A 16,320-nucleotide genomic window follows, 5' to 3' on the forward strand; every position below is an offset into this window, starting at 1 on the left:
AATTAATTGTACACATGATCAATATATGATGGAAACATTAATTTGATAGCTTTTGGCTGTGTTACAGAAGGGCAGTATCTTAATAAAAGTAGTGATTCCAAATCTGTGATGGAGTTACATGAATGCTCTGCTTTATTAAGATTCATTTACAGCACCACAGCTCAAAAGAAGTAGTGTTAAAACTATAGAGCTGGAGACAGCTAAGAGGAATAGAAAGTTTGCCTTCTAAAAGGAAGAATGTACATACATTATTTTTGGCACCAGTTTTCATTTCGCAGCTTCCCCTGGTTCTATCCAATTTCAAACCATGATAGTAGAATATGGATTTTTCTGAGTCCAATTCTCACCCCGCCTTAACAGGTGGAGGCAGCCCTTCCCAAAATACCAGCAGGCTTCCTTTAACACAGTTCATGGATCATCTTTGGTTTCAGTTGCAACACCCAGCTGCCACTTTCTATTTTTAGGAGGAGTGTGCAAGAGCACTGTGGAGTGGAAAACTTTCCATCGCCCCTGTTTTGCAGTCACAATAATCTGACTGATGTAAAGTGATAGCAGGCTTCTTTACATACAGCCCTCCTCCTCTCTTTCCCTGCCAGCATTTAGATTGCCCAGCTACGATTTACTTGCTTTGTGAACTTGGTAGGAATTCACCCGAAACAGCTTTAAAATGCAAGCTCTCTTGGTTCTTCCCTTACTTGCCACCTGTGCTTGTTTCCAGCAGGTAAAAGCTTTGTTGTGTTTCTTAAAATTCTAATTATTTTTCTCAAAAAGGGTCACTTTAAAAATGGAATATGACTTCCCTACAAATGAGCAGGGTTGTCTTGTGTTTTCCCCTGCTGCAGGCCTGTAGGTTTTAACGGGGAAACACTGGAAGCAAAATCTGTGGGAAGTGGAGCGTCTGTTTCTTTTGGTTTCACTCACTAGTAAAGCAAAAGCAAATCTTAAGTGGATTTTAAAAACTATATAGAGGGGGGAAGTGGAAGTCACTGTGAGTAGGGAATTATGGTGATTTTCCCCCCTAAAAGGTACATTTCTGAAAATTCTAGAAACTGGTTTCTAGTTTATCAGCATAACTAATACATTTAACAAGCCATGGAATATTCAATGGTGCCCTATTACAATCCTATTTAAAGTAGCCTTTTGCAGGAATTAGAATGGGGGTAATCGGCCTTTGCCAGTGATTTTGTATTGGGGTGTGTGCTTACAAGTGCCCTTTTTGCATATGTGCACCACTTTTTCCTCATTTTTAAAAAAGAATCCATTCTGTACTAAAATATAGGATGTAGACACTGCAGGGGAAATTTTGTGTACAGTGGTGCCTCGCTAGATGAATTTAATTCGTTCCACAGGTATTTTCTTATAACGAAAAATTCGTCTAGCGAATCCCATAGGAATGCATTCAATTTTTTTGATTTTTTTTTGCCCATAGGAACGCATTAATTGAATTTCAATGCATTCCTATGGGAAACCGCGATTCGCTAGACGAATTTTTCGTAAAACGCATTCGTCTAGCGAGGCAACCTCCGCTCGAAAAATCCTTTCGTTAAGCGGAAATTTCGTTAAGCAGGGCATTCGTTAAGCGAGGCACCACTGTACTTTGGCTGCTGTTATACCCTTGGCTGCTTTTGTCAACTTCTAGGGAAATCAATGGGATGGATTTATGCTTGTGTAGATCAATATTACTAGCAGATAGCAGATTGACTAAACATGCCACAGTCTTGTTGGATTCTCTCCCCTATTTATGTTTGGGAAATGAGTTTGTGATTATGTTTGAATCAGGACTATAACAGCATACCTATAACGGCATACTGCTAACGGTCATTTAGAATTCGAACTTCAGTTAGGGCATTTCCAGTCCTGGCATCGGAGGGGAAGGTATGGTTTATGCTTACTGTAGCCTGTGTACTTTGACTTTCATAGCAAACTATGGTTTGCTTAACCTCCAAGGTGAGGAAGTTGGAACATGCAGGGGGAAGAGGCATATTTGGGGTAGTCATGGCAAGTATGGGCTGGCTCTGCCATTACTAGGCAGAGTGAAGCGGCAGCTTTAGGCGTTTGATTTCAAGGAGGGTAGCAAATTCTTTATATTTTCTAGTTTGTTGCATTTTTACTACCAAGGAAGGGGAGAAGTGCCTCCTGCAATTTCTGCCTTGGCTGCAAAAATGACTTGGCTTTGTATACTGCACACCTTGATGTGTGTTTCTGTGAGGGGTTGTCATTTGCAGGTTTACTGCTTTTAAAGAGCCAGCTTACATTTTATTACAGCACCGCAAGTGCTACCTTGTTTAGTTCTTTGCTACCTTGATAAAATATGTCAGTTACATGGAGAAGACAAACAGTAATTTCTTCCCATCAAGGAACCAAGTCAGTGGTCTTACTGTGAGATTCTGATGCGTACATTTTACTATCACAGGAAGGCAGCTGCCAACATTGATAATGTTTGAATTAGTCCTAAATTAACGACTCTTGAACTTTTAAAAAAAGTTCCTACCCTGAATAAGACCAGTTACAACCATGCTTGCATGTATGGAAGTCTGACGAATGTCACTGGATCTTTAGTAATCTCAAGGTGTTGCTGAGAAGTGCAAATATTTTTAGTTATTTCAGCCAGATACCTTTTAGCAGCACTGGGACTAGGTGCTATAGAGCAGGCAGATCGCTATAGACTGCGATCTACTCCCAGTATAAAAAACTGGCAGTTTTTTTCATTGGAGGGAAGAGGAGCGAGGGTGGGTGGAAAGGGAGGATTGCACAGTGTTGTTGAATTATTATTTTTTTGGGGGGGGGAGAGAGGAATGACCAGAGTTGTTTAGTTTCGACCGGTTGGACTGTTGGACTTGCCTGCTATAGACTACCAATCCCACACCGGTAGCCCTTTCCTGCTCTTCCCAACCGCCTCGCGAAGCCGGTGAAGTGGGCGGGGCCAGGCGCTCAACGTCCGGAGAAGGGCGGGGCGTAACGGCCCGGAACCCCCGCCATGTTTAGAAGGTCTCTGCCGCTCTTCCCCCCCCCCGCTTTCTGACATCTCGCGAGGCTTCCGAAGGTGGCTCCCGCCCTGCTGCGCGCCTTCGCCGCCGCCGCCGACACCGCCGCCGCTTCTCCCCCGCCCTCCCCGCGCGTCCCTGTGTGTCAGTTGCTGGCCGGTAATGGTGCCGGGCTGGCGGCGGCGTTGCCGCTGAAGCCGCCTCTGGGCCCGCCGCCGCCGCCGCCCCTCAGCGGCCTGTTCCCGGAGGATTACAAGATGAACCGGCTACCTCACCCGCCCCGCCGGGAAGGGGGAGGGAAGAATGGAGACGGCGTTAGAGCAGGTGAGGCGAGGCCTCCCGGCTGGCCGGACCGCCAGTCTCGACCCTGGGACTGGCCCGGAGGCCGAAGCCCGAAGCGGGGCAGTGGGCTTTATGAAGGGAGGGCGAGCGGAGCGGGGGTGCCAGGTCGCTTCCCTTCCTCGGCCGGGTGTGGTGGCCCGACTGTGGTGTCGATCGTTGTTTTCTAATAGCGGGGAGTTCCGCGGGTGAACCTCTCGTGTCCCGCTTCCCCCTCGCTTCCCCTCTCCTCTCCTCGCCGCCCCTTTTCTCTCTCTGAGGTTCGGCCCGGGCTGTCACTGCTGCTTCCTGGTTTAAAGGGACAAGTTCTCGCTTCAGGTTTCCTGTTGGCCGTATGCTGGCCCTGTTTTCAAAAGCGCTGCCCTTTAATTTCAGGGAGCCCGTCATAGATTGTTGTTGTTACTTCTGTTGTTGTTGTTTGTTTGTTAGTTTCGTGTCCCAGCCATTGTGTGGAATTCAGTTGTGGTGAAATTCAGCCAGATGGGCAATGTATAAATAAATTATTATTATTATTATTATTATTATTATTATTATTAAAGTGCCTGCTGACAAACATGAAATGTTGGGACTGGGAAGAGGAAGAAATACATGTGGGCTCAGAAGTTTGTGCAGAAGTGAGGTCGTATCTAACTTTGGGATTCGGATTGCAAATTGCCATTTAAGCCACAGGGAGGATGCATAAGACTGTGTTTGTGCGTGGGCAGGTACCCCAAGCACACATGTTTGCCTGTGTACTTTTAAAAAGTAAGATGAGAGAGAAAGAAAAGGCAGGTCTCTGCCACCAAGAAATGTAAAGTCTAAGGGCTCGATATAAGCCATACACATTAGTCTAAAATACTTCTGAGTAAACATGGATTTGGATTGGGTGTCCGTTCATCTCTCCTATAAGAAGTGTTCTGCTGCATCAGATCAAAAATACATCCAGTCCATTTCTCACCATGTCAACCAGATGCCCCAAGTACCCGACAGAGTTTGAAGGCAACAAACTTTCTCTTGCTGTCTAGCAAATGGTAGTGCATACTGCTTTCTGAATGTGGAGGTTCCATTTAGCTGTCATGCCAAAAGACCTATATACCTCATGCATTCGTCTAATCTTTTAAAGCTGTTTAGGCCAGTGGCCATCACTGTATACTGTGGCAGTGAATTCCATAGATCATGTATTGTGCAAAGTAGAACTTTTGCTTACGGTATCTGTCCTCAGTTGTCAGTTTCATTGGGTGACTTGAGTTTTGATATTCTAGGAAGTGGAGAAAAAGTTATGTCTCCACACCATTCATAAGCCTCTGTCATGCTTCTTAATGGATGTTTATCCGAAACAAAAAATTGCAAACACTATTCATAATTTTAGTTGTCCATTTCTGGACCTTTTCTAATTCTACAGTGTCCTTTTTGAGGTTGAGCATCCAGGACTGCACATAATATTCCAGATGTGCCTGTGTATTGAATTCATCCACACTATTACACTGTAAGACTTAAGAAATTGATTGAATGTGACTGCTAGCATTGAATTCATGTTTTTATTTTATGCTGCACACTGACTTTTTAAAGCTTTGCCTCAAGATTGCTTTCCTAGTTAGTTACTTTTGGTTCTGACCCCATCATGAATGTCAGCAGTGGGGAAGCTTTTTCAGCCTGAGGACTACATTCTTCAGGGCAGTGGATGCAGGCAGTGGGATAGGGCCAGAGCCCAAAGTGGGCAAGACCAAAGCCACATCTATTCACCCCTATCCCATTCACACACATCTGTACATACACACACACACCCTGATTTGGACAAATCTATATAGAGAAGAAGATTCCCTTTCTCAGTGCTCAGCATAGGGACACACTGAGTTGCTGATGCGGAAAGAGATTGTGCTCTTTCTCCATTGGCTGTTTGCTGCATTTCTGTGATGGGTGCTGAGAAGCAGGCTTCGCTTTTTCAGCATGCAGCACAGAAACACAGTCGGCTGCCAATGGAGGAAGAGAGCGATCTTTTCCCATAAGCAGCAGGATTCTACAGCCACACACCCCTTCCCTGCTTCTCAGGTGCTTCATAGATGCTAAACCTCTCCTCCACCCCCCATCCCAAATCTCCCACAACCACAGCAGCTACTCAGCAGCCACAGCTGAGCTGAAGAGGAGAGAAGGCAGCCTAGGAAGAGGGCTAATGTACCGTACCAGACGGGGAGGCCCTGTGGGTCTCATCTAGCTCATAGGCAGGTTTGGCACCCCGATGCATGTGAAGTTTGGATTTCTTTGCCCCATTTTGCATCACTTTTTCATTGTTGATCTTTTTAGTGTCTTTTTTAGCAGTTTTTAGTGTCTGCTCACCCAGTTTGGATGAATTCTTTTGATACTTGGGATTTCACCATCTGAATAACACGGTGTCATTTATATAGCTGGCTTCCTCACTTCTCATCCCTGACCCCAGATCATTTATGAAAAAAGTTAATTAATACTACAGTATATCAAAAAACAGGTAGATGTTTTTGTAGTGTAGCAACACTGGAAAGCACCAGAACCATGATATTTTGGGTTCCATCAATGGAGACAGGTGATATGTGGTGTGTTAGGGTTGTGGGGAGGTAGTTTGAAAAAAATATGTAATTTATGCAAGTTTGACTGGAATTGACTTTGTCTGTCTTTGAAACTCCATTTTACTGACTCCTATGACAGCTCTACTTTCTCAGCTATGGTCACTCCAATTTCCTCCTCCCAATCTTGCAGATGAATCCCTCCCCCCCTTTCCTTCTGGCCCCCACTATTGCTCTGCTTTCTGTTCAGCTGCTCAGGTGCTATCTGAGCCCTGGGAAGTGCATGATACTAAAAGAGGAACAGTGTCACTCTTGAAACTTCCTCCATCAAGTCTATATGTTTACAGTATTTCAAAGGGAGAGTGGGAAGATAACCATCCTCACCACTTCATGACAAAGGGGGCAGTGAATGGCAGGATATGTGGGTGGGGTGTGTTTCAGAGGCTTCACAAGCAGAAGGGAAAATCCTCAAGAGTACCATTGTGCCTATGGGCTGCACATAGGCAACCCCTGGTTTAATGATTATGTATGCTTAATCATTCTGTCTTTATTTATGATTCCATAATCTGACCTGTAAATTCTTGGATCTCCCCACATCCCTATTTATAAAATTGATGTCATGTTGGCTATTGTGTCCCTCTTATCAGAGGTTTGTATTTTAGTAACAAGTTGCCTTTCCCCAGTCAATCAGGAGTTTCTTATCTGAATTCTTTAGGACCTCTAAATGTGTGTTCCCCTCAAACCCTGTCACTTGTTAAAAGTTAGTGTCAATTAAAAATTGTTTCCCAGGAGGCATACCCAATATCTACATTGATGTCCTTTTGGTGACAGGGGGAGGGCACCTTAAAGAATAACAGTATCAATTCCAATAACAATTCCTGTCATAAAATCCATAAAATCCAGGAATTGTTATTGGAATTGATACTGTTATTCTTGTCTGCTATTCTAGGCATTGTTGTTGCTTTAGTGTTTTTATTATGTTATTGTATTTTCTATTTTTGTTCAAAGCTGCATTGGAAAAGTTTATTGAAGGATGGCTTAGGGATCCATTCCTTTATCTTTAAGGTGCCCTCCCCCTGACAATTTTTATGGATTTTGCTGCTTCACTTTCATATTGGTCTTTGCTTTAACGTCCTTCATTGGCTTCATTGAAATCAGTGGAACTTATGGTAGTGCTATCCTGTGCATGTTTATTAAAGATAATTCCTGCTGAGTGTCTTGAAGCTTATCCCTTGCCTAGAATTGCAGCTGAGCAGCATAATCATGTTTACTTAGAAATAAATTCTAAGTTATTTTAAAAATGCAATAAAATACTACAGATGCAACAAAAATATCACTTTAGGTTTTGGAAGAAAACACATATTCTGAACTACAGAAAGTGAACATGGTGTTATCTTTACGTTTCATAGACAGGTGACATGAGTGTGAGAGAATAGTTGCTTGCCATGGACAAGGTGAGAGTTCAACTGGGGGTGAGGTCCTGACTCACAGCTCACATTCTTATTCATGTGACAACCTTATACTGGTTGTCAGCACTGCAAATGAACAAATACCTATGGCTCTGTTTGATAGGAAAAAGCTTTGTGTCTGTAAAGCTTCCCTACAGTTAAACAAGTATAACAAATACAGTACTATTAATCTGGACTCTGTTCGTTTGTTTTAAAGTATTTACAGTGGTACCTCGGGTTAAGAACTTAATTCGTTCTGGAGGTCCGTTTTTAACCTGAAACTGTTCTTAATCTGAGGTACCACTTTAGCTAATGGGGCCTCCTGCTGCCGGCGTGCCACCGCTGCACGATTTCTGTTCTCACCCTGAAGCAAAGTTCTTAACCCAAGGTACTATTTCTGGGTTAGTGGAGTCTGTAACCTGAAGCCTCTGTAACCCAAGGTACCACTGTATATGCTGCTTTTCATCAACAAAGATCACAGGATGGCTTATCCATTTTGGAAGGAGTCATAACTATTCTTTCCAACAATATTCCTGTTACAGTACTGTATAAAACTTGAGGCGTATGCCCTCAGTTGTATCTCATTTTGCTACCTCTTGCCTTATAAATGGACACAAAGCCTCACAGTTACGCTTTTCAGCTGACAGAGTTACTCTGTGCCAAAATAAAGGAGGCACCAAATAGGGCTCTGATTTGGTTCTATGCCCTGCATGGCAGTGGCATCCTAAGGGCACAGAAGTGAAGCGTATGCCTGATTCAGTGTGTTCTCTTCTGCCTTCTACCCCAATATTGTTGTGGGTATATTCATAGTATTTATGAATAATATGGGAATGGGTAGTGCTGTGGTCTAAACCACGGAGCCTCTTGGGCTTGCTGATCGGAAGGTTCTGCCAACCTAGGAGTTCAAAAGCACACCAGTGCAAGTAGATAAATAGGTACCGCAGCAGTGGGAAGGTAAATGGTGTTTTCGTGCGCTCTGGCACTTGTCACGGTGCTCCATTGCACCAGAAGTAGCTTAGTCATAATGGCTACATGACCTGGAAAGTTGTCTGTGGACAAACACTGGCCTGAAAGCGAGATGAGCGCTGCAATTCCATGGTCACCTTTCACTGGACATAGTCATCCAGGGGTCCTTTACCTTTTTTTCTCTAGTATTTAGACAACTGGTGGAGTCACTTTGGCTGGTAGCCAAGTATGTAGTACACAGCATAGGTAGACCCATTGTAAAATGTTTTGAGGTTTGTTTTTTTTACAATTAAGCAGTATGTGTATACAGTGGTACCTCGGTTTACAAACTTAATCCGTTCCGGAAGTCCGTTCTTAAACCAAAACCGTTCTTAAACTGAGGCGTGCTTTCCCTAATGAGGCCTCCCGCTGCCGGTGCCCTTCCACCGTTCGGATTCCGTTCTTGGACCCAGGTAAAGTTTGCAAACCGGGACACTACTTCCAGTTTTGCGGAATTCGTAAACCGAATCGTTCGTAAATAGGACTGTTTATAAACCGAGGTACCACTGTATATGAAATAAGTTATTCATAGCTTACGTAAGATATTGATTTAATTGGGTATATTCTGAGTATGACTTAGTCAGATACTACCCTAAGAGTGGAACTGAGAAGTCCACAGTTAAATCTTACTTCAACAAGAGAAAATTTTAAAAACCCAACTCTTACCATCAGAAAGTTCTTCCTGATATTTAGTCGGAATCTGCTTTCCTGAAACTTGAAGCCAAAGCCTGTAGAGCAGGAGAAAACAAACCTGCTCCATCTGCCGTGTGACAGCCCTTTAGATGTTTGAAGATGTCTAGCATATGTCTTCTCAGTCCCCTCTTATTCAGGCTAAACATACCCAACTCCTTCAACCATTCCTCATGAAGCTTGGTTGCCCTTCTCTACGCACATTCCAGTTTGCCAATATCCTTCTTAAATTGTGGTGCCCAGAACTGGACACAGTAGTTGAGATGTGTTTTGACCAAGTCAGAATAGAGTGGTACTATTACTTCCCTTCATTGGGACATCATATTTCAGTTGATGCAGCCTAGGATAGCATTAGCTGTTTTTGCTGCTACATCACACAGTTGACTTATGCTAAACTTGTGGTCTAGCAGGACACCTAGATCTTTTTCACATTTACTGCTGGCAAGCCAGGTGTCTCTCATCTTACATTTCTGCTGCTGGTTATTTCTGCCCAAAATGTAGAACCTTGCATTTGTCACTACTGAAAATTGTTAGTTTGTGCCCAGTTCTGCAATCTCTTAAGGTCACATTGAATCCCAGTTCTGTCTTCTGTGGCATTAACTACCCCTCCCAGTTTGGTGTCACCTGCAAATTTGATGAGCATCCCCTCAATCCCTTCATCCAAGTTTATAAAGATGTTGAACACCAATGGGCCTGGGATAGAACCCTGAGGCAGCATCCCACTTGTCACTTTTTCCAGGATGATGAAGAACCATTAGTTGTGCATGGTGTTCACTGTACCCTTTGTATGCACTTGTGATTTTGTTTTATTTGATTTCTCAGTGAATATTTGTTTGTGTTTTAGGAGGATTGACAGGATGTGGAGGAACGAGTTGAATGATGTGCCTTTACAAAAACCAAGGTCATTCAAGAGTAGAATCCCCGTCAGAGGTTCGGATTTATTTTGTTGCCTAAGTTTGAAAGCAGTTTTGCCAGACTCTCTCTTAAATTTTGGCAGCATGTGCCTATGTTGTGCAGTTTGCCATGCAAGGCATAATGGCTTCTAGATCTGCTTTGAAATTATTATTATTATTATTATTAATTTATTTAAACCCTACCCTTCTGGCTGGGTTTCCCCAGCCACTCTGGGCAGCTTCCAACCGAATATTAAAAACAATACAGCATCAAACTTTTAAAACTTCCCTAAACAGGGGAATACTGTTTCTGGGAAAGTGGTCAGATGATGTTGGCTTTCTTTCTTTACCCCCAGCTTCTGTTAATACGCATTCAGGTTGCCACTTTCAAACTTTGCAATTAAAATTGCATTTAAAAAGTGTTGAAACCACAATTGTCACAGCTTTTAAGGGAAGTTGCATTTTCTCTGATTAAAAATCTTCTTAAAGCTGTTTGCATATGTCCTACAACTAGTTGAAAATAAGCTGTTCAAAGTAAAGGAATCATAGGTATAAAAAGGTAGCGGAAGTAAATTATTTTGACTACCCAATTAAGTCCTTTTTCTTAGCATTTCTCTTGATAAACCAGTGCTAGTGCAGTTTTGAGTTTGAAGGACTGCTTCTTTGCAAGTTATCTAATTTCTGTGCAGTTATCCTATGCACTTGGTATCACTGCAATAAGTTGCAAAAAAATATAACCACATAAATTAAAAGGTAAAGCAGGAGCTTCTGAATGTTTCTCCCCCCAAAGGGAGAGAATGATAATGTCAAGCAATTATGCATGCAAGCAAAAAATTCCTGCTATAACTGAGTTATACTCATTTTAAAATATTATTGAAGCATGCGGAATATTTGCCATTGAAGCAGTGTTCGAAACTCCCATTGTTCTAGGTGCATTTTGTGACAGGGAACTTCATTAGTGTGAGCAGTTTCTGAGCTCTGGGTGCAGTACTGCGCCTAAGATTTCAGATTTAAAAACTGCAGAGTGGAAGGAAAGGAGGACCTCCCCCCGCTTCCAGCTACTCTCTGAAGACTGGAGGAGAGGCCCTCTTGAGAATATTAGGGGGGTGGGCAGGGGAAGGGCTAGACCAGGCATCCCCAAACTGTGGCCCTCCAGATGTTTTGGCCTACAACTCCCATGATCCCTAGGTAAGAGGACCAGTGGTCAGGGATGATGGGAATTGTAGTCCAAAACATCTGGAGGGCCGAAGTTTGGGGATGCCTGGGCTAGACCATGTGAAAAATGAATATAATATTTTAGCTGCAGTTCATTCATTTTCAGCTTTGTATTCTTGTTATTAAAAGTGTGCCTAGACATTCCGTTGTTGCACCCATAACCTAGGTTCAAGGTGCCATTTAGCTCCTAGCTTTCATATTTCAGTTTCTAACACTGCATTGAAGCTATCATGAAACTAACAAACTTGTTTTCATTTCTTTGTGCAGTCTTAACCTCAGCACGGGATGCTTTTTCACAGACTAATGCAACAGTAAGTATTATTTTACCAGTGAAAGAGGAAAAGGCCTGTGAAAATAATAGTGTATGCACCAGTTTTTCATAGTTCTAAACATATTAAATGAAAATTGAGAATTTTTGTGGGTGACTTGGAACTGGTAGGTGGTTGTGGAAGATACAGGTTCCCGCCCCCCTTTCAGCAATATAAGCCACATTTGGATGATCACATACTTAAGAAGCCAAAGAGGTGAACATGCCTTTTGCCTGCACGCCATAGCTGCCAAGTTTTCCTTTTTCTCGCGAGGAAGCCTATTCAGCATAATGGAATTTCTCTTAAAAAAAGGGAGAACTTGGCAGCTATGCTGCACGCATGGTCCCAATTCTCTTCCATTTGCAGTGCAAGCAATCAAACAAAGAGGTCTTTAATTAACCATAGTAGACCAGGATATGAAACCACATTTTGAAATGTGCAGGCAGAAGGTCTGCAGTAATGATTATCTGAGCCAGATCACTGTGTTATAGAAAATTTGCCTCAAATCCCAACTTTTGTAAGTTACAGGTAACATATACCATGAAATGATAAGCCAAATATAATACCACACACAGAGGACATTTTTCAGCCAGAACTCACTGGAACTCAGTTTCAGCATGGTGGTTGCCATTGCCATTATAAAAGAAGAACGGAGGCATTTATAGTGAGTTCCAGAACCTCTTTTGCTAGAAAAATGGCACACGCACATGCACACACACACACACACACACACACACACACACACACATATAAAACACTCTCTGATAAATCCTGAGAGGGGGGGGGGAAGCCTCTTCTGTCCCACTTGTTATCTAACAACTCAGTTTTATGCTTGACACTCTGTCACCAGATGCAATAGGATCAGAAATAGATTTCCAGATTGGAGTTGAATGCATTGAAGTTGGGACCACCCTAGCAGCAGAAAATGGGTGTTGCATTGACTTCTGACTCAATGCAAGTGTACCACACTAATAATGTTTGAGATTCATGGCAAAGGCAGTATATACAATCCTAGTACCTCAACAGCTTTGGGGAAAGCCAATGTGTGACCAGTCCATGAGTTTCTTGAAAGTAAAGAAACTGTGTTTCTTTGGCAAGGAAAACATCTGGATTGATTAATCCGTCTTTCACTGGTTCTTCCATTCGTATATCATGAAGCAGGCCTTATCACAAAACAGGATCTCCTTTTGGATCCTAAAATAGCACTTTCACCATATTATTCAGAAACTGCACAACAAATTTCCCACAAATATCTCATTACAGTATAATAATAATAATGATTAATATAAATAATATATAAATAATAATAATTTATTATTTGTACCCCACCCATCTGGCTGGGTTTCCCCAGCCACTCTGGGCGGCTTCCAACAAAAATTTAAAATACATTAAAATTACTCACCTGACAACTGCTGCATGGCTTACAATGTTGCAAAGCATTGAAAGACTCTAAATGCAGATCTGTTTGGGATCTGAATATCACAACTTTGCAACTTAATGGACAAACTGACAACTCATGGCTGAGAGAGTCGAACAAACAAGAAAATCACCACCTTGGCATAGTTTTAGTAATTATATAAACGTATGGTTCATCTGTGAGGTGGAAGTGTTGTGTGTGTGTGTTCTGTGTATGAATCACTGTTTATCCTCGATATATATTGCAAATAAAGAAAAACACAATGGAAAGAAAGAAAGAAAGAAAGAAAGAAAGAAAGAAAGAAAGAAAGAAAGAAAGAAAGAAAGAAAGAGGGCTTTGCATTAGTTGCAGCAGTGTAAACCACTCTTGCAGTCCCTGAAATTGTTTTTAAAAGGTGGGCTATTTAGCCTTCCCCCCCCTCCAAGTTGAGCAGCCAGATGAACAGGAAGCTCCTCTAAGCAATGTGCTGTCCTACTTCATCTAAACTAGAGTCTAAAACTACTGTACAAGTTTCATTCCTAGTGCATATATTTCAACATGAGCAAATATTAAAATATATTTGTCTTATTCACCTTTGGGAAAATGCCACTTATGTCTTCAATGAAACCTACTTTGAATTCAACTTCATAATTTAACATGGATTCCACATTAGATGAGACTAATGATTGTACAAAGTTACAAACTGAACTCCATTCTACTTTGATTGGTAGGCATTTCAGCCTTCTTTTATAAATCTATCCAATCTGTACAGCTGTGGCTTCTCTGCTTTTTTGTGGATGTGATAAGTGATCTAAATATTTAATTTCTAATACACATATTTCTTATATATCAACATCTTAGTTGCAACATATTGAGAACAAATTGGAAGTAGCTCCTAACAGCACAGCTGTGTTGGAGTCTGTCATGGACAGCAAGAAGCCTTCCGCAAGTACTACCAGGAAAATAAGTCGGAAAGGTATGTATTTGATTAGAAGAGTCAATACACAAATAAGCTTGTAGGTGGTTCACACTCTAAATTGGGATGCCCATCTCACACAACACAGACCTTTGGCAAATTGGAAGACTAAAATATTTGGCACAGGAGGCAAACCTTCTGTGATGTATAATGGTAAATGGTAGGTGCTCTCAACTCCTGCAATAAGAAGATGCCTCTTCTAGGAAGTACTTTTTCTTAAATTTTTGTTTGGGCACTACCATTGTTGACTGATGCTTAGAAGCACCATAAAGAACAAAAATAAAGATAGCATTTGGGGTAGTTTTTAGTACTCATTAACCAGGTGTGTTCTTTCTCAAAACTTATAATAGCATAGCATTTTATTTTCTGCCATGATTTTGGCATGTTTTAACACTAAACAAACTTCTGTTTTGCTCAGAAAACAGATTGGGGATTGCCAATCTGTGTAACTAACCCTTGGTTATTAAAATGTAGTGCAATGTTACTATGGTGTTTTGCACCTCTTGGCTCAGTTTGTGTGTGTGTGTGTGTGTCTGTCTGTCTGTCTGTCTGTCTGTCTGTGTCCATTGGACTTTTTATTTATTTAACATCTTTTTAAATCCTATCTTTCCAGTTAAATCATCCAAGATGGCTTACATCTATAAAATAACTTTTCTTTAGTCCAAAATCTTGGTAATAGTATGCTTGGGATGTTAAAGGTAGAGTATCTTGGCAACAGTGTCTGCGTTGTCATAATAGATTGGTCGTCACAGCTTTTCCATTCTGACATCCAGAGTCTATGTAAAACTAAGGTTCCTTTGAGCATTTGTGTTAGATGGTTGGAGTCGTTTGGCTGGAGTCTGTCTCATATCTTCACTCATCTGCTGGATGAATATTGCCTTGGTAATGGACTGGATGAGAGCCAGTAAACTGAAGCTCAATCCCGATAAGACTGAAGCTCTGTTAGTGGGTGGTTCCCTAGACCAGATGGATGGGAGGTGGCCTGCTCTTGATGGGGGTTATACTCCATCTGAAGAAGGCGGGTACTTAGCTTGGGGGTTCTTCTGGATCCATTCCTGTCACTTGAGGCTCAGGTGGCCTTGGTGGCACAGCGTGCCTTCCAACAGTTTTGGGTGGTGGCTCATCTGTCCCCCTATCTGGACAGGGATAGCTTAACTTCTGTTGTCTACACTCTGGTAATCTTTAGATTAGATGAATGCAATGTGTTTTATGTGGGGCTGCCTCTGAGGATGGTTTGGAAACTTCAGCTGATGCAGAATTCAGTAATCAGTTGCTCACTGGGGCAAGACAGCTTGAGCATATAGGGACAGTCCTGGCCCTCCTGCACTGGCTGCCAATTAATTTCCGGTCCCAATTCAAAGGGCTAGTTTAACCTATAAAGCCATCTGTGGCTTAGGACCGCAATGCTTCAAGGACCACCGTTCCCCATATAAGAATTATAATTTATTATTTATACCCCATCCATCTGGCTGAGTTTCCCCAGCCACTCTGGGCAGCTTCCAACAGAACAGAACAACATTAAAATGCAACACTCTATTAAACATTAAAAGCTTCCCTATACAGGACTGCCTTCAGATGTCTTCTAAAAGTCTGGTAGTTGTTGTTCTCTTTGACATCTGGTGGGAGGGCGTTTCACAGGGCGGGTGCCACTACCGAGAAGGCCCTCTGCCTGGTTCCCTGTAACTTCACTCCTCGCATTGAGGGAACCAGCAGAAGGCCCTCGGAGCTGGACCTCAGTGTCCGGGCAGAACGATGGGGGTGGAGACGCTCCTTCAGGTATACTGGACTGAGGCCGTTTAGGGCTTTAAAGGTCAACACCAACACTTTGAATTGTGCTTGGAAACATACTGGAAGCCAATGTAGGTCTTTCAAGATATGAACTGACCTAGATCCTGTTGATCATCACCTGTGGCTCTTCTTCGTGTGCCTCCTCCAGGCAGGTTCTGAAGGGGGGAAACAGGCCTTTTCTGCAGTGATTCCCCATTCATAGAATGCTGTCCCCAGGGAGGCTCGTCTGGCAGCATTGTTGCATATCTTTAGGTGCTAGGTGAAAACTTTACTCTTCAACCTGGACTTCAGCTGTTAATCAATTTATGGCATTTTTAAGTTGGGCGGGGTATTGCCCTTTTTTCTTTTTTATGTATTTTGTGTTTTATGCTGTAAACCACCCTGTGGTCTTTTGATGAAGGGTGGTATATAAATGTATATATATAAATGTAATAAATCATTATCACCATCATGCCTTTGGGAGTGTACCATGGGGCTTTGAGAAAGGCAGAGCTGGTCTTTCCCCTGCTTGGAACCAGATCCCATAAGTAGTTCATTGGCACAATAGTTAAGGCCTTTCAGTTAATGGCTCACAGGGCTGTGGCTGCTTCCCCACACAATTCATTCTTAGTGCTTTAAATGTTCCCCTTTGCCTCAGCCTTGAGGCTAGGGAAGATGGATGTTCAGTAGAAGGCCTCATTGAAAATACTTTGAGATTGGAAGCTAAAACTAATTTTAAAATAATACAATGTAATCCATATAATGTGATTCCCTCTTACCCCT

General features: G+C 42.3%; 1 protein-coding gene across 6 annotated transcripts in view; it reads left to right on the forward strand.

Annotated features, from left to right (window-relative positions):
- The first annotated feature begins 242 nt into the window (after window positions 1-242).
- The window catches only part of CEP350 (centrosomal protein 350), a 59,353-nt gene continuing 43,275 nt past the window's right edge, over window positions 243-16,320 (forward strand). For 4 of the 6 annotated variants that reach the window (XM_035121770.2, XM_035121772.2, XM_035121773.2 and 1 more), the window contains exons 1-4: window positions 3,053-3,308; window positions 9,827-9,912; window positions 11,358-11,401; window positions 13,656-13,770. In XM_035121770.2, the coding sequence (XP_034977661.2) occupies window positions 9,840-9,912; window positions 11,358-11,401; window positions 13,656-13,770 (232 nt within the window). In that variant the 5' untranslated portion in view covers window positions 3,053-3,308; window positions 9,827-9,839. Of the gene's footprint in view, window positions 722-3,052; window positions 3,309-9,826; window positions 9,913-11,357; window positions 11,402-13,655; window positions 13,771-16,320 lie in introns of those variants that run through there. The other 2 variants (XM_035121771.2, XM_035121774.2) reach the window with 2 other exon arrangements.

The sequence above is a fragment of the Zootoca vivipara genome, chromosome 7, assembly GCF_963506605.1.
Source record: "Zootoca vivipara chromosome 7, rZooViv1.1, whole genome shotgun sequence".
NCBI classification, from domain to species: domain Eukaryota; kingdom Metazoa; phylum Chordata; class Lepidosauria; order Squamata; family Lacertidae; genus Zootoca; species Zootoca vivipara.